This window comes from Amblyomma maculatum, chromosome 1, assembly GCF_055883805.1.
Source record: "Amblyomma maculatum isolate TAMU_Amacu chromosome 1, ASM5588380v1, whole genome shotgun sequence".
Lineage (NCBI taxonomy): Eukaryota > Metazoa > Arthropoda > Arachnida > Ixodida > Ixodidae > Amblyomma > Amblyomma maculatum.
The window spans coordinates 302136812-302155491 of NC_139344.1; the positions used below are offsets into that span (position 1 = coordinate 302136812).

The window sequence follows — 18680 nt, forward strand, 5'->3', positions numbered from 1 at the left end:
TTGTAGAGCGAATACAGATACGATGAAAGCGTTATTAGCGCGCGCTGCACGACTGGATAGCACTATGCTCCACCGTCGGTCCCCGCGGTAGCACGGTGCAGCACACTTGTGTCGTGCTCACTCAGCCGAACGTACGGCACTGCACGAGTGGCGACCAGATGAATGTGTGGCAGCGCAGGAAACTCCACAAGTGCCGTCAGCCGAAGACACCATAGCAGTTCCAGTAGTTTGTTTGATAAACTGACCTTTGAATGTGAAGGTAAGTACTGTGGAGGCAGCGTTCCTTGTTGATACTCATGCAGTGTTGAGCCATTTTGCACAGTGTGGTGTTTTCGAAGGTGGAAGCAGACTCCAGCCATCCCGTAGAACACAACCCGTTTAAGAATAGAGTAAAACAGCGCTAGGGGAAATGGGACACGTGAACGACAGACACAACCAAATGATTTGTTGTTACCTGTATATAAAGGAAAAATAACAAGAGAGAAACACAAAAAGCACAAAAAGGAATGCGCGCAACCACATTACCACATGGAAAAAATGCATAGTCACTGATTCAGATAGTCATATTCCTTGGGGTATAATGTTATCGATGGGCTGCTGATGCAGGTGCCTCCTAACTTTTCTATATTGGAAGCCTTGGAGATAAGCCTGGAGATTTCTTCTTTGTATCTGGTGATGATGCTGGTTTCCTTGAGATGCGCTTCGCGGTCATTACATTCTGTGCAATGGATGGCAAGATGGTTTCTCGGTGACTTGTTTTTAATATCTTTAGCATGTTCTCGTAGTCTATCATTGATGCAGCGTCCTGTCTCGCCGATTTAAAAATGGCCACATGATGTCGGGATCTTGTACACAACACTGACGCAACAGTCCACAAACTTCTTCTTGTGCCATTTTTGGCAGCCTCTTTTCGTATTTCCATCGTCATTCACGCTTTTCCACAATCCACTCAATCTGTTCTTGGCCGAAACAACCAACCTAATACCAGCTTTGCTCACAATTTTCTTTAGATTGTGCGAAACTTTGTGCACGTACGGGATACACGTCGTTTTCTTTATTGTTGTCAGACCAGCATCAACGCGCCGGTTCCTTTTCTGTCTACATTTGGCTAGCAGGGACTCAGCTATTCTTAAGCATGTACCAACCAGCCCGTATTTGCCCTCTTCTGGAGCAACCCGTTTATCCACACATACACAGATATATATGGATGGATGAATGAATGGGTGGAATGGCTGGAATATAGAAGCGTCCCCTTTGAAACGGGGTGGTAGCAGTAGCTATCATGCTCATTTTTCTCCCTATATCTTAATTATTGATTTAGTTTGGTTAACTATAACATCATTCTATTTATTAAATTTTTGTTTCTACATTACTAACATTATGTCACTTTTCTGCTTTTAAGCCACCAATCTTCTAGCTTCCACTGCCTGTTTATTCACCCGGCCACTGGTATCTCTAAACTCCAGAGCTTCAGGAAGAGTGACTGTGCCTGCATCGACTTCCGGATGGATACCATCACATTCGAGTGTAATATGGTCAATTGTTTCACTGGAGTTACCACATACAGCGCATGCGTCATCTTCATTGTTAAACTTCTTTTTGTAGCTGCGTATTCTAAGGCACCCTGATCTAGCTTCAAAAAGTAGGGCAGTGCCTCTTGAGTTATCAAAGAAAGCTTCCTTCCTGGTCTGCCTTTTCCACTTTCGGTATAATTCCACACTCTGTTTATTTTCCATCAAATTTATCTAATTTTTACCTTCTGTGTTTTTCACCTGTTGCTTAACGCTCTTTATTTCTTTGTCTTTGTGACCGGCATACTTACTCGTTAGTTTCCTAGTTCTTTTCCTCTATTGTGAGTCAACACTTTTTAGGTATAGGTATTTAAATACTTTAGCTGCCCATCTGTTACTGTCCAATTTCCTCAGGCGTTCCTCATATAATATTTTACTCTGAGCTTTCCATACTTCGAAAGATGCCCAGCCCGTATCTCCCTGTACTGCCTCATTCGTGGTTTTGCCGTGGGCACCTAGTGCTAATCGTCCGACGGCTCTCTGATTTATTTCTAATGTCGACTGTACCTCTGATTTTAGGCACAAAACCGCATTTCCGAAAGTAAGCCCGGGCACCATAATTGCTATCCAAATCCCTCAAAACCTCATACCTGTTGTATCCTCACAATGCCCTATACTTCATTATCCCGGCATTTCTTTGCCCTTTGGCCTTAAGTGATTGCTCATGCTTTCCAATGTATGCCAATCCTTCGTTTACCCATAGCCCGAGATATTTATATTCTGCTACTCTGGGTATTTCATGGCCTTGTATTTTAAGACCCTGATCAGTTGAGCCGCTCAAAATCATCAGACCCGACTTGACTGCGCTAAAACTGAAGCCTAGAGCATCCCCTTCGTCTCCACAATACTTAACTAGAGTTTGCAATTCTTCCAGACTCTCAGCTAGCAGCACAATATCGTCTGCATACATCAAACCGGGGAGGCGCTGCTCTACCGCCTTTCCACCTAATCCATATGACAGGTTAAAACCTAGGTGACTTTCTTGTATTCTCCATTCCAGGTTTATCATATAAAGTATGAACAGCAGCAGTGATAGAGGACAACCTTGTCCTAATCCTTTGCATACCTTGACAGCTTCCGTACTTCTTATCCCTTCAAATGTAATTTCTACTTTGTTATCCCGGTATATTTCCTGTAGGAACTCTGTTATCTCATAACCAATAACTTATTATTTTAATATGTTCCACATTAGTTCCCTGTTTACGTTGTCATACGTCCCGTTTATGTCCAGGAATGCTAAATACAAAAGTCTATTTTCCACTCTAGATATTTCGATGCATTGGGTGAGCACGAACAGGCTATCATCTAAGCGCCTACCATTTCTAAAGCCATTCTGAAGTTCCCCGAGTATCTTGTTACTTTCTACCCATGCTTGCACATTTAATTTCACCGCCTGCATGGCTAACCTGTACATAATAGATGTTATGGTAATCGGCCCGTAGGATTTTATGTGCATCCTTTCTCCTTTCCCTTTATAAATCAAATTCATTTTACTCTGCCGCCAGCTGTCCGGAATTTTCTTATTCGTTATGACTGTTTCCAGAGCATTTAACAACGTTTCCTTACTTTTTGGACCGAGTTCATTAATCAGCTTGATCGGAATTCCATCTATTCCTGTAGATGTGTTTTCAGGAATATTTTTTCTGCCTTTTTCCAGTTTAGATTGGTCCGTTCTAAGCCGCTTTGTATTCAGCTATCTTGTGTTGCTTCTTGATTTGTGGAGATTACCCTATCGTCGCTCTTAAATGACTCTGTTATAACTGATGGAATGTAGTTCACTGTATTGTCTCCCTTTAAACAATTTCTCTCGTTATCTTGAATGCGGTCCTACTTTCTTTGATTCTCTTTACCTAGCCAGCTTATATGGTTCCAGAATTTTCTTGGTCCGCCTCTAGAGGCATCGTGTACGTCAACCATCCAGCGATCGGTGGACTGCTTTATTTTACTTTGGACGAGGGCCTGTACATCAAGTTTCTTTTGTCGATATGATTCCCATTTTTGGTCGATTTCCTCCTGAGATACCTGTGCTTTTTTTGCCTCTCGGTGTTCTCTTGAAGCAGCCCATCGTTGCTCAATGGTTTCCCTGATTGCCTTATTCCACCAGCTTCGTGGCTTCCTCTTTCCATTCCAGTGGTTTGCTACTTTAACCTCCTTAATTTTCCTTCTTATAAGTAGTTCTACCTGTTCATAATCCCAGTCTTCCATGGGGCTTTTCTCTACTGCTTCCTCTATGTCTGCTGCTATCTGCGCTATTTGATCGTCGTTTAATTTTGCGTTTACGTTTTGTCTAAGTTCCATTTTTCTTTTCATCAAGGGCCCCATCTGCAGACTAATACGTTTATGATCACTTCCCAGACTACACTCCCCTTCTTCGTCTATTTCCATTTTTGTGACCTTGCTATAGATTTCCTGCGACTAGACAATAGTCAATGGTCGTCTGCCTGTTGCGGAATTCCCACGTGATTTGGCCTTCACATTTTGTTTCTCTATTTACTATAACTAGATCGTGTCGCTCACAGAAATCTAGCATTAGCTTACAATCCGTGTATCCATCCAGATCGTCGATGTGGCCGTTCATGTCCCCCAGCAGAATAATATGCTTCCACAGACATTCAGTATCTGCTGGTTGTCCCAATGCCGCTCCGTACCGACGTTTGGCAGGCATGCCACGACGAGCTTTCTGCCGGACATCTCGGTTTTTCGCTCACCTTGGCACGAGTATGACAAAAGTACTACTGGCCCAAGCTTGCCGCTATGGTGCTATGGTTCAGCGCTATGTTAGGACGTGCCGTGATTGCCAACGTCGGAAGATACCACCTGTCAAGCCGGCCAGCCTGCTGCAGCCTATTGTTCCTCCGCGAGTACTTTTTCACCACGTTGGTATGGACTTGCTCGGCCCATTTCCTATGTCATCATTGGGCAACCGGTACATTATAGTCGCCACAGATTATCTAACCCACTATTGTGAGACGAAAGCTCTTCCCAGTGGCACGTCTACTGATATTGCCAACTTTTTCATCTTTAATCTAGTCCTTCGTCATGGTGCCCCTGCGATCGTTCTAACTGACAGAGGCACGGCATTTACTTCAGCTCTAACCCAGGAAGTGATGCGGCTCAGTGGCACTTGTCATCGCAGAACAACAGCTTACCACCCTCAGACGAATGGCCTTACTGAGCAACTCAATAAGACCATCGCCAATATGCTTTCTATGTACGTCGACGAAGACCATAAGAACTGGGACCAGATACTACAGTATGCAACATTTGCGTATAACACCGTAGTCCAGGAAACGACCTGCTTCACACCGTTTCGCTTGGTGTACGGTCGCGAGGCTGTCACCTTGCTGGACGCAATGCTACTGCCAGATGTTGCCCACCCATCGATTGCCGGTGCCGACCAATTCGTGCAGCATGCCGAGGCCGCTCGCCAGCTGGCTAGACTGAGAGTCCGGACACAGCAAGTTAAAGATGCTCGACGTTATAACGTTCGTCACAGGGGGTAATTTACAACCCTGGCGATCAGGTTTGGGTGTGGACATCTGTTCGCCAGCGGGGTCGCTCCGAGAAGCTTCTGCGCTGCTACTTTGGCCCGTACGAAGTACAACGCAAACTCAGCGACGTCACCTACGAAGTGATCCCGCAAGGAACTGTTTGCTCATCCCGACAGCAAGCACAATCGGAAGTCGTACATGTCGCCAGCATGAAGCCTTTCTGCTCCCGCTAGGTCAAGCTGCATGTGTTTTTTTTTTTTTTTTTGCTTCCTTTAACTGCTTTATGTGAATGCAGCATCCTCGCCGACTACCGTTATCCTCGACCTCGCCACTCGGCATCGGAACGATGCCTTTTTCACCGGGAGGGGCAATGCCGCAATGTTATCTTACTGGCGCTGCCATGTAGCAAGCTCGGGAGATTGGCAGGCGCTCGTCTTCTTCGCTCTCGGTGCTCACCCGCCAGTCGGTTCCATGCTTTTACTTAGCTGTGAGTAAACCTGCTGAACCAGTTTCACTGGCTTCTGTGACAATATTTATCTAAACAAAATAGTTAAGGAATAAACGCCGAGAAAGCCTAGCTGCCGGCACGAAAAACCAGGCCGCTAGGACAAAGAGCTAAAATCTATTCTTTAGGCTGCACCTAACCTAACTAGCTGAAAACGAAATAAAGTTAATAAAAGAAAGAACTCATCTATTTGACGCTTCGGCAGCTCCCGCTGTCGCCAGTCCGTCCGTTTCCAGTAGCCACATGCAATCGGAGGAGCGATGGAACACGTGTCCGCACCACACGGCTGTCAACTGTCAACTCCTCAAGGCGCAGGTTAATCTCAAGGAAACGCGTTTTGACTCGGTAGGTGAAGTGGAAGGCAGTGACTTTTTGTGTCGGTGTTGCGTGCTGAGTGCGCGCCTAGATAGATTTGAACGAAAAAAGGGCAGTTTAGTGTCTTGTGTGGTTGATTTAGAAAATGAAGTAGGTTTGTTAAGGGCAGAAAATCAGAAACTGCTAGGACAGCTTCCTCAAATGGAAAAAAAAAATGGCCCACTTTGTCCTTGGAACCAACGAGGACGGACATTCCAGTGCGGGCCACGTGGCTAGGATCAGCACTGGCATGGAAGTAATAAGTAAAGTAGGTCAGGCAGAGCCGAAATGACAGAGTTATTCAGATGTAGCTACTAAGAAGACGGGAAAAAAGGAAGTAAGGAAGAATGATGCAGTTTATATATGCAGTTGCGGTTTCTGCCTGTTGAGACGACTGAGGAAGGTGCTACGAAAGAGCGAGGAACATTTGGACCACTTCGCTGTGCTTTTCTCCTCCCCGGGGCATGGCTCTGCATCGGACACTAAAAAACACCGCGTACCAAGCACGCTTGGAGTACGACAACATTTTCCTCAATCCCCTGATGCCCGGCCTTTCCCTGCAGCTAACCGTGAGTTCATATATATTCATATATATTTCTAACTGCGTTCGTGCTTGGGCAGGAAATAAAATGCGGACATAGCCAGCTTACTGATAACTACAACAAGCTGTGAAAGACAGTTGTTATTCACTACATGCAGATGTCACGTGACATAACCTAAAAAATATAGCGCTATGTTTTGAGATGCGAGTATCCTTCTCCACTTTTTCCACGCTGTCAATTCTTACCCCCGTCAGTAACCTTGTGACAGAGCCAACTCATGGTTGAAACACGACTGATAAAAACTGATTTGTTGAATGCACTGATGGACTAGTAAATGAGATTCTTTTGTTGTGGGGAAAAGTATAAATGGGATTAATAGGACGGTGCCTGAATGATAAATAAAGAGGCCGTAACAACGATTTAGCTGTACCTTTCGCCTTTAATGCCATGACAGACACGTGGGCCCCAATTTATTTTTACGCTTTATAGTATTATTATTTCTTCAGAATTAATGAATAACACTCTGTTACATTTGTCCCGACAAAAATCCCTAGAAGACAAACGCTGACTCGCCGTTTTCTCTCTCTCTTTTTTTTTTCACATTGCTTCGGCACTCTGGCTTCGCGGTGCCTCCTCTTGTTCGCGCGCCGTCAGTAAGGAGGCATTGGATGGTAGAAAGGCAACTGTCGTGTTTCTGCCGGTGCAATGCTCCTTTGTGTTTGACGCGAATGGCAGTTGTGTGACGGGTGCGACGGGCATGTGGTCATTATTTCTCTCTTCTTACCTCCCACTGACTTCTTTCACTTCTTTTCCGATCAGATGTATAATAGTTGCAGTCAGTGCTCTGTGTCCCCTTCTATCTTCGTCCTTGTCCTATGCACTATTTCATCAAAAGAGTGAAAAGAGTTCATTTGTCTTTTGAGACACGAAATACTTCGTCTTCCAATAGTGTTGTTGGGATGGGTCGCTCGACCCATCCCTGGCTTCTCAGGGGGGTGGTTCCGCTGAGGAGCACGTGAGCAGCCTGCGCCCTTTGTTAACTTCTGTTGAAAGGGAGCTGCTGGCTGCGCATTTCTTTTTTGCGAAAGATTTGAGGATGGTTTACGACGCTGCAGCAATGAAATTGCCTCGACCGAAGCAGAAAGCTCCTTCAGTTCTTCCGCTGCTTGCTCAAACTGAAGTGCAATTCGAACTGAATCCTCGAATGACAGTGAGAAACCCTCGAGCAGTAACCGCTCACGTACGTGGTTGGAAGCTACGCCAGCAACGAATTGATCCCGCAGAGCATCATCTTGAGAAGCAAACGAACAATGTGCCGCTAGCTCCCGTAGAGTGACAACAAAGTCATGAACGGGCTCGCCTGCGTTTTGGCTGGAGCGGTGAAAACGATGGAGCTCGACGATAACATTGCACAACGTCGAAAACTGCTGCCGTAAAGCGGCTAGTGCAGAGTCGTATTCGTCAGGAGCGGCCACAATAGACTTGTTATCGGCGAGGGCTGCGGCGCTTGACGCTGACAGTGCTGCTGCGGTGCTGATCCCTGCATGTAACGTCTGATAAACACACCGGCCTTCCGCCCCCAAACAATGCAAAAGAATAGCCTTGCATTGCTCTGGCTTGAATGCAGCGGCTCTGGATGCCACCAAGTACACGTTGAACATCTGCTCCCACTGCTCCCATGGCAATGACGGACGGCTGGGTTTCGCAAAGAAAGACTGCGGTGGAGCAAGCCCGGTGAAGTTCATTGTGGCGGTCCCGGATGTTGCAGCGGGCTTTGTATGCAATGGACACTGCCTGGGGCATTGGAAAACTGATGAACGACACCACTTCAAAAGAGAGCAAACTTTTGGCTGCCTTAGTCAGAGACAAGTTGGATAAAATGGCCAGAATGTGTCGCAAGTGAGTCTGTGTTCTGCCGGCCAGTGGGGCTAGTACTTTGTGACGTTGTAGAGGGATATCGGATTTGTGAATTTTTGGTAGGCCATAGAAGCCTGGAGCTCAACCATTTCTTGAAATGAGGTGAGCCTCTTGAAATCTGGGCGCCGATTGAATGTCTCTGCAAGGGGTTTTGTTGAGGTGGGATCCCTGTTAAAGGAGTATAGACATGTACATTTTCTGTTCCGGTATTTTTGCTTTAATCGATCCACAGTGGTCCAAAGCAAAGAGACTGCGACCCAAAAAGCCCCAGCACAGATCAATTAATTTGTTATCAGTGCATTTATCAGGACCAGTTTCGGTTTCGATCTCTCCGGACACGAGCGCGCGATGACGTCAAAGATACGAGAACGCCACACGAGCGCCCCCTACTGGCAAGGTTGGTGATCGCGTAAACACAAAATCTGATGACGCATTCGGGTCGTGTTTTTCGTCTGCTTGCTGTCGCACGTGCACGAAAATATATCGTCGTCGAGCAGCGCTTCAGCGTAGCATAATTAGTACTGCGACGTTGTTTCGCCCAATAGCGTGGATGTTGCTAACATTGCCGGGCACTTTAATCCCGACCCGCTCGCCTGCGACTCAAGCGACGAAGCAGGAATCAGCAGCAGCCACGAAAGCTTGGTCGGTTGACGCGCAGGAAATGTCGACTGGTAGGAATGTTGAACAAAGGAACCGTAAAGATGCTGCTTTATCAGTCCGGTTGGCCAACGCTGTGAGCCAAGCTGTTCTAAAAAATATTTTAGTAATGACGCGGTCAGCCACCGTAACCCGTTAGCTCTCCCGATGGCTCCCGTGCTCACGCCTGTTCACGCGCTGATTGGTCCCGACGCGGCAGGCCTGCGTGCCGCTGTCCAAGCATGTGGCACCATCTGGCGCAGTCAAGGCAATCTGGGTGCGTAAAGCCGTGGCCGCCGCGATCGGCTCCCAAGTCATTGCTGCCTCAGCATCCGCTATCGGTAATCTAGCTATCGCAGATCGCTGTTCATTCGCTTACATAGCTATTTGTACAAAGGACTATCAGTCACGATTAAATTGCGAGGATTATTCGGCCAATACGGAGGTCCTGTAGAAATATTTACAGTGATACAAGCGAACTTTTTTTTCCCGACAGCTGCTGCCCGGTGCGACGCACCTGATGTCAGTCAGCTAGCTCCGCTGCTGAAGGCGTCGCGCTCGTTCCGAAGCGCCTTTCGTTGGCGCTTCGATGTGAAACCAGCTAGGGCTAGCGACGTCTAGGGTAGGCGGGGAGCGGCGCAGTATGTTCCCGGCGCGCCATCGACAGACACCGTTGCCGTAAGCCCTACACTTGTGCAGGCATGCTGTTGGGGCCTGAGTTTAGCAGGCAGTCTCCATACGTACACCGGTGAGGTAATTGTAACATGCACCAACGAAGAAGCCATCGAGTAAAGCGAGCAGAAGCGGAGTTCTTTCTCAGGCATGGCCGGAAGCGGCGGCGGCGCTGTTCGAATCCGGCCATGTGTCGTCACTGCTCTTTGCTTTGCCGACTCCACGTCAGAGTTGTTTGATGACGTCATGTTGTTTACCTATGTACACGTTTTCGTCACAGAGATGTCGATGCCAATGGGTTTTGAAAAACGGAGTACTTGCCTGGCTTGTTTTTAAAATCAAATTAAAATATCTTCGAGGTTGGGATTGCTTGGGGAGCATCTCTGTATAACCAAGAAAGCAATCGTATTCCTTCCGACGCTTCAAAAAATGGTGTCTATACTCCTTTAAGCTTCTGTTTGGCAGTGCCAAGATTTTTTCTTCATATAATCACGGCGGTTCATCACCACAGTAGAACTGAATTTGTCAGCGGGGAGAGTAATAATGGTGGATTCGTCTAGGAGAATATGCAAAGCTTTTCTCTCTTCTGGAGACAAGAACCTTGGTGATTACATGAATAGTTTTCAAACGGACTTGTTCACCAGGCGTTGTATACCGCCCTGACTGCAGCGACACTATGAGACATTCATCCACAACATTGCCTTCAGGAAAAACAGAGCTGCACTCACGTCAAGTACTCTTGCTGGAATTATGGCACATTCAGCAGATGTGGGAGAACATAAACCTGTCTCTTCATGGTGTAAGAATTGTAATGCGTTGACACTGCGCCCCTGGAGTGTTCATGATATGCTTGGCCGTAGATGGCACCGATATCAGTGATCCCAGCTCAGCTATTTGAGGCTGCGCTGCCTGTGTTCTCATTGAATGATAGGCATTCCTCTGTTCACGAGAGGCACACAGAGAGGCGGGACGTGAAAACAGAGGGGTTTTATTTCTCACATGGCGTCCGTGGTTGAGGTCAGGGAAGGTCGCGCCTGGAAGCAGCAGCAAGGACGAAGCATGAAGGACCCCCGCGTGGGACTGGTTCTCCCCACTCTCACGAGAGAGGGAAGGGATATGCTGGGCAGTGATTGGAAGTCGGGGAAATGTGCACGGCATTTGAATGCTTGGCGCGAGCCCCACGTGCTTCTCCCTCCTCAACGTCCTACCGGGGGTTCGACAACAGCCGGGGCAACGTCCGTGGCCGGGTCGGCGTCCAGTGTCGACTTGTCTTCTCTGGTGTGCAAATTAGCATGTTTCAGGCGCAGCGACCGGCTCTGCTTAGAGGGTTCGTCAGGCAGCGGGTGGGATGGGGCCAGTCCTTCAGGTCCGTCTCGTGCAGTGGTCACTTCCCAAGGGCCACAGCACGGCTGTGGGCTCGACTGCCAATACACCATGCTTGCTGCTGCTCCTCTATCGGCTCTGCCAGGCTGGCAGCAATCTGACCTCTCATCTCACCGCTCGACAGCATCATTCTGCTGTCGACCACTCCCCATGTGGCGCTGGATTCTCCGGGACCTCTTTTCGGCAGGCGTTTTAGCCCCGCATGTTCCTGGCTCTCCGTTGCCTGTGCTCCAGGCCTGGGCAGCGGGCTCCGAGACCCGGTTTCACTGGATGATGGCCAGCATAACCAAACCACGACAAACTAGGGGGTCCCCCCTAGTTGTGTGAGTGGCTCCTTCTTAGACCAGGCACACGGTTCGGTTTCTCGCCCCATCAGCAGTCTTCCTCACTTTAGTTGCTGCAAAATCTTATCAGAAGGCATTTTGAAAGAAGCAAAAACGTTAGACGCAGTAGTGCACTACCTTGGCCGTAAGTTATAGCGTCGGCTGCGAACCGAGTTGCTACCGGTACACTTTACTTGTGGGGAGGTCGTTGCTTTGCTTTGAGCTTCCACTGCCTCACCGTTATCCTTGCGAAGCTTTCAGTTCAGCTACGTGTACCGGACCGGTGGCTTCACCGCTTGTGAAGGACCACAGCTGGTAGGTGAGCGGCGTAGTCAGTGCTGTAACTCCGTACGATCCCACCCATGTGTGCGCTAGTGATGCGGTGAAGCCACGCGCTGCAGTGAAAACGCGGCAAAAATCAAGCGCTATGCAATTCAGCGAGTAAATCTGCCTGCAATACCTTTGCTTCCTTCGCTAGGGCCTCGAGGTTTACAAAAACAGTTCAGTTCAGTTCAGTCGTGTCCGACTCTTCGTGCCCACAATTACGGCTTAAAGTGCGGATGGCATTGATTACATGCACGACCTGATGATGGTTGGTTGCCATGGTGTCTGCCCTCTTGTAGAGCTCCTGCATTGCGCGTACAAGCTTCTCTTCTGGGGGTTGGATGCTCAACGTGAGCTCCTCAAGCATCCGGTGCAAAAACAATCTCTGAAATAAGTCTGCCATCGACTGGAAGGCTGGTTGGCAGCGTCTCCATCGCGCCATACTCTCGACAAGTGCTACGGGCAGCATCTGCTGTAACACCGCGTGTTCTGGAGAACCCAGTGCCGTGTTATAGTCTTCGAGTTCTTGCAAAAACTCGTGGACTGACTTTGCATCCGTGTAGCCAGAAAATGGGAGAACCTTTACATTTATCCGGGGGCGCGATACTGTCATACTGTCATTGATGCAGCGGCTGGGTTGGCGCCAGCCACTGAGCCGAGCTGACGGGTTGATGCCGAAAAGATTTCAGTCATGGTCATCTGCTTCATAAGGGCAGCGGTGTCGGGAACCTGGGCGGGCTCTGCTGCATCTCTCACCTCACTCCCAGATACGCCGGTATCCAAAGTGGTGCCTCTACCCAACACTTCTTTTCTTGGTGGCATGCTATTTTCGAGGTGCAGTGGTGGCGTAAAGGTTGAAGATCCACCTCGCATTCAAGATGACTGGTTCCCTGGTGCCGCGAGTTCTCTACCGGATAAAAAAAAAAAAAAGAATATGCGTGCTGATGGAATTGCATAAACAGGTGTGGCGTGCGACCTGATGCCGATGAACAGTTCCGGCAACGCATTCCCTCACCAGAACAGGAGTAGGCCACCCTGGTGCAGTATTCAGCCGCAACTTCCCGTGATTAGTCCTATAAAACCTCGGCCCTCAGTCACCAGCGGCTGCGGAGCAACTGACCATGGCGGCGGTCAGACCTGTGACACAGCGGTTCGTGTTAAGAATTCCTAACTCCGCTGGACAGGCCGCCATTGGAAAATGACCCTGGCAACGTTTAACGCTAGAACCCTACCTAGTGAAGCTAGTTTTGCAGTGCTGTTAGAGGAACTAGAGGGTATGAAATGGGATGTATAGGGCTTAATTAGGTTAGGAGGCTGAATGAGGCATATACTGTACTGAAGGATGGGCATGTACTGTGTTATAGAGGTTTACCGGAGAGGCGAGAACTAGGAGTAGGTTTCCTTGTCAATAAGGATATAGCTGGTAATATATAGAAGAATTCTATAGCATTAATGAGAGGGTGGCAGGTATCGTAATTAAGCTTAATAAGCGGTATAAACTGAAGGTTGTACAGGCCTACGCACCTACATGTAGTCATGATGACCAGGCAGTTGAAAGCTTCTATGAAGATGTAGAATCGGCAATGCGAAAAGGAAAGACGCAGTACACTGTACTAAAGGGTGACTTCAATTCCAAGGTAGGGAAAAAGCAGGCAGGAGGCCAGGCAGTGGTGACTATGGCATTGGTTCTAAGAATAGCAGGGGGAGTTACTGGTTGAGTTTTCAGAGCGTAATAACGTAAGAATCGTGAATATCTTCTTCAGCAAATGGAAGAAAAGGAAGTAGACATGGAAAAGTCCTCACGGGGAGACTAAATATGAAATTGACATCATACTGTATTCTAACCCTGCCATTATGCAGGATGTAGAGGTAATCGGGAAGGTGCGATGCAGTGACCACAGGATGGTAAGGTCCCGAATTAGTCTAAATCTGAAGCAGGAACGAAACAGATTAGTAAGAAAGAAGTCCATCAACGAATTAGTGGTGAGGGGGAGGGAGAAGAGTTCAGGATCTCGCTACAGAATAAATATTCAACTCTAACCGAGGATGATGACATTAGCCTAGAAGCAATGAACAATAATTTCAAAGATATCATTATTGCAGGGTAGAAGTGTAGGCCAGTTGGTGAGACATAAGGAAAATAAAACCGCAGCAGGCACAGGACGGAGGGTGGACCACCCTGTGTTGTCTCCACCCTCCGTCCTGTGCCTGCCGCGGTTTTATTTTCCTTATATCATTATTGAGTGCGCTGTAGAAGAAGGCGGTAGGATAGTTAGAGAGGATACCGGTAAACTGTCTAAGGAGATGAAAGATTTGATTTAGAAACGCCAAAGGTATGAAAGCCTCTAATCCAACAGACCAGATAGAGTTGGCAGAGATAACTAAGCTAATCAATAATCACAAGCTAATCACAAAAGGAAGTATAGCATGGAGAAATTTGAGCGTGCTGTAAAGAATGAGGGAAGCCTCAAACCGAAGAAGAAGAAATTGGGCGCAGGCAAAAATCAGATGTATGTGCTAAGGGACGAAGTGGGCAACATCATCACGAATATGGACAAGATAGTCAAAGTAGCCGAGGGGTTCTATACTGATTGATCTCTACAGTAGCCAAAGTAGTCTGGACATTAATGAGATTGGCAGTAGGGAAAAGCAGTTGGACGTTCTGCCAGTGACGAAGGATGGGATTAAGAAAGCATTAGAAACTATGAGAAGGGGGAAAGCAGCTGGAGAGGACCAGATAACTATAGATTTGTTGAAGGACGGAAACTGGCCACCCTGTGTACGCAGTGTTCGGTGTCATCGACTGTAGCGGAGCCATGGAAGAACGCAAACGTTATCTTAATTCATAAGAAAAGGGACGCTAAGGACCTGAATCGGCCTACTGTCTGTTGCATATAAGATATTTACTAAGGTAATCGCTAATAGAATCAGGACAACCTTAGACTGCAATCAAGCAGGTGATAGAAGAATGCTTGGAATATAAGCAGCCCTTATACATAGCATTTATTTATTACGAAAAAGCATTTGACTCAGTAGAAACCTCGGCGGTCATGCAGGCATTGCGAAATCAGGGTGTAGACGAGCCGTATGTGAAAGTACTGGAAGATATATATATAGGGGGTGCACAGCAACTATAGTTCTGCATAAAGTAACAAAATTCCTATAAAGAAAGATGTTAGACAAGGAGACACAATCTCCCCAGTACTATTCACAGCTTGCTTAGAGAAAGTATTCAGAGACTTGGAATGGGAGCAGTTAGGGATCAGGGTAGATGGAGAATACCTCAGTAATATGCGATTTGCTGATGACATTGCCTTGCTAAGTAACTCGGGGGATGAACTGCAAATAATGATTGATGACCTAGACAGGAAAAGTAGAAAGGTAGGCTTAAAAATCAATATGCAGGAGACTAAGGTAATGTTCAACAGCCTCGGGAAGGAACAGCAGTTTACATTAGGTAGCGAAGCACTGGAAGTAGTAGGCGAATATGTCTACTTAGGACAGGTAGTAACCGCAGATCCGGACCATGAAAAGGAAAGAACAAAAAGAATAAGATTGGGATGGAGCGCACTTGACGAGCACTCGCAGATTTTGACTTACCGGTATCGCTCAAGAGGAAAGTATACAACAGTTGCATCTTACCTGTACTCACCTATGGGGCTGAAACATGGAGGCTAACGAAGAAGGTTCTGCTTAAGTTGAGGACAACGCAGAGGGTTATGGAACGAAAAATGGTAGCGGTAACGTTAGGAGATAGGAAGCGTGCAGAGTGGGTCAGAGAAATAATTCAAGTTACTGACATTCTAGTGGAAATCAAGAAGAAGAAATGGGCATGGGCAGGACATGTATTGCGAAGAGAGGATAACCGATGGTCGCTTAGGGTAACAAACTGCATTCCAAGGGAAGGAAAGCGTAGCAGGGAGTGGCAGAAAATTAGGGGGGTGGATGAGGTTAAAGGACGTGTTTTTTTCATGAGACGACATTCCTTGCTTCATCGATGCCATGAGAAACTAATTGTGCAGTGCTAGCATCTTGTAGGCCTTAGGAATGCATATATTGTATCGTCCCCGCCTCCCCTAGCTCGCCTGAGGTGAGAAGACACTGCCAGGTTCGCCAGCGTCCAGTTGCCATGGGTTGATTAACAGGGGGTGTGTGTGTGTGAAGGGGTGTGTCACGGTGTGTCCTGTACTGAACTGCTTAGAAAATAAGCCCACCCCACTATTTTGAATGAATTTCTGCACAATTTTTCAGTAATCCCTCTTGTCAAATATACTTTGCCTGGTGGCTGCAAGAGGGGTGTACTACTTGAAAAAGGTCAATTAAAGCCCGACGTTGGGTGCCATTTTGTAGGTGATTCCTCGGCCCACGAGAAACACACAGGCAGGCTGAGGTGTGAAAACAAAGGGGCTTTATTCCTGACATGTCATCCACATCAAGCTCCACATCATGCCCTCCACGCTCCACATCGTGCCCTTCCAAAACATTTGGACCTGAATGATTCAGTCTATCGTATTTACTAGAATCTAAGACGGTGGTTATGTTGAAATTTCGAATAAGAAACACAGGCATTGGCCCAGATTCGAGGATTTGGCTTTGACATCGGTGCTACTATGCATGCAGCGTCCCGCAAGGGCACCTTGTGTAGACTAGGTGTTGGTGCTTGGTGCCACCACGGACCCTGAGCCTCCATACCGAAGCTGTAATCCGTACTGTGGCGATAGGTTGAGAGGTGGAGGGAAGAAACCTTGAACGGTGGCGGTCGAGGCCATGGTCAAGCCTCGGCCGATGGGCTCCTCGCCTGTCCACCAGGCGAGGGGCTCCGGGACCTTCCTCTGCGTATAGGGGTGAACCAGAGGCGACATATATTAGGACCCCTTAAACTATCCATACTGCATGGAAAGACTACCTTTAAAAAAACCTGATCGGCCCCCGAAAAGGAGTCGCACCGAAGTGACGCAAAAAATCACGACACCAACTGAGAACTTTCCAAAATACCTTGTCTTGAGCTCTATAACCGAATCTAAACCAGTAAATGAACTGTCAGTCTTTCTGATTGCCAACTCTCTGAAGGCCATCGTTGGGGCAAACTATAAAGCGAAAAACTAGGATCTGGTGACCTGCTAATAGAGGTATCAGACAAAAGTCAGTCTGACAACCTCCTCACAACAAAAACATTTGCTCACCTTGATGTTCAAGTATCACCCCACCGCAGTCTTAACAGCTACCAGGGAGTGGTTTCTGAGCGAGACCTCCTAAACAAAACAGAATCAGATCTCCTTGAGGGCCTACAGAACCAAGGTGTAACAGCAGTACGAAGAATAACAATCAGGCGAAAGAATGAAGGAATAAAAACGAAGCATATTGTTCTCACCTTCAACCGGAGCACACTTCCTGAATTTATCAATGTGGAATTCATTCGATGCAAAGTTAGCCCGTACATACCAAGCCTGCGCAGGTGCTTCAAGTGTCAGCGGTACGGGCATGGTAGCCAGACATGTCGAGGACGCCTTACATGTGCAAAATGCAGCGCACATGACCATGCAACCGATAAATGCAGTGGAACTGACTACAAATGTGTGAACTGTGAGGGCACCCACCCTGCATACTCACGGTCCTGTGCAGCTTTTCAGGCCGAAAAGGAAGTAATCAATATAAAGGTAACTGAGAAGATAACATACGGAGAGGCGCGGAATAAGCACAGAATGCTTTCCTCCGCTCCCTATGCTGACGCAGCCCGCAGAGGGGCCAGGCCGCGTCTAGTAACGGTGGGCACGCAGTGCAATGCTGCTGACGTGCTCCCACCACGACTCCTCACTAAGCAGCCACCGGCTGCCCCAATCTTTGCAGTCCCGGAGGTCACTTTCTCCCAGACCTCCGGGACACCAAAGACATCTGAGAGGAACTTGGTTCCTCTGGAAAAACCTCCTGCCTCCATGCCTTCACCAGAGGCGATGGAGGTTAGCGTGGACTCCACAGCGTCAGTGGCGCCTAGGGAGTCCGCCAATGAGAGGCGGTGCCTGCCGGACCGCTCCAAATTAAAAAAACATACGCCAGTTAAGCCACCTGATAAGGGTGGCGAATCTTAACCCTACTCTATATTCTTTCCACACCTACCAAAATGGCTACCGAGGGCATCATTTATTGGAACTGTCGAGGACTTCTAAAAAATCTGGATGACGTATATGAAATCATCGCCGAACACCAACCAAACATAGTTTGTCTGCAAGAAACGCATCTGAAACCAACAGACACAAGTTTTCTCAAGCAGTATCTTGTATTCAGGAAAGATAGGCAAGGCAGCACTCGCCCCTCCGGTGGCGTTGCCATTGTAACACAAAAGTGAATCGCTTGTCGAAACATCTCACTTAACACAGACTTAGAGGCAGTGGCAATACAAGCCTTAATATTCAGTAAAATAACTACGGTATGTTCGCTGTATATTCCGCCAGATCATAGACTATGTAACAAAAATTTTGAAAAGCTGATTGACCAACTCCCAGAACCATGGCTGCTGGTCGGAGACTTTAATGCCCACCAACCATTATGGGGATGTACAAGAACGGACCTCCGAGGTGCACTAATTGAAAAATTTTTGTTGTCCTCAGGATCATGTTTACTCAACTCAAAACAGCCAACATACTACAGCTCAGCTCATAATACGTACACAGCCATTGATTTAGCCATTGGCTCTCCGATGCTCTTCGCAGCTACAGAGTGGGTTGTTATTGACAATCTATATGGAAGTGACCATTTTCCCATCTCTGTGAAGTACACACGCAATAAAAATGTAATTTCATCTAGTCCCAGGAAATTTAAAGAATATGCAGCCAACTGGGAGATGTTCAGGGAACACTCAGCTCTGCCCTGTTCATCAGTTACTGCCTTAGGCGTTGACGAATCTCAACTCTTGATCACGCTGCACATTATAGATGCTGCAGAAAAACACATCCCACAAACATCAA

At 47.5% G+C, this 18680-nt stretch overlaps 2 protein-coding genes across 7 annotated transcripts in view; one reads left to right on the forward strand and one right to left on the reverse strand.

The window, feature by feature from the left end:
* The window catches only part of PAPLA1 (Phosphatidic Acid Phospholipase A1), an 88508-nt gene that overhangs the window by 23474 nt on the left and 46354 nt on the right, over positions 1–18680 (forward strand). The gene's annotated exons all lie outside the window — the stretch shown is intronic.
* LOC146206943 (uncharacterized) lies at positions 63–8208 on the reverse strand. Its single transcript, XM_084587576.1, has 2 exons — positions 7398–8208; positions 63–139 (listed from the first exon to the last, which is right to left on the reverse strand). Exons 1-2 carry the CDS (start codon positions 8206–8208, stop codon positions 63–65), a joined length of 888 nt encoding a protein of 295 aa, XP_084443702.1.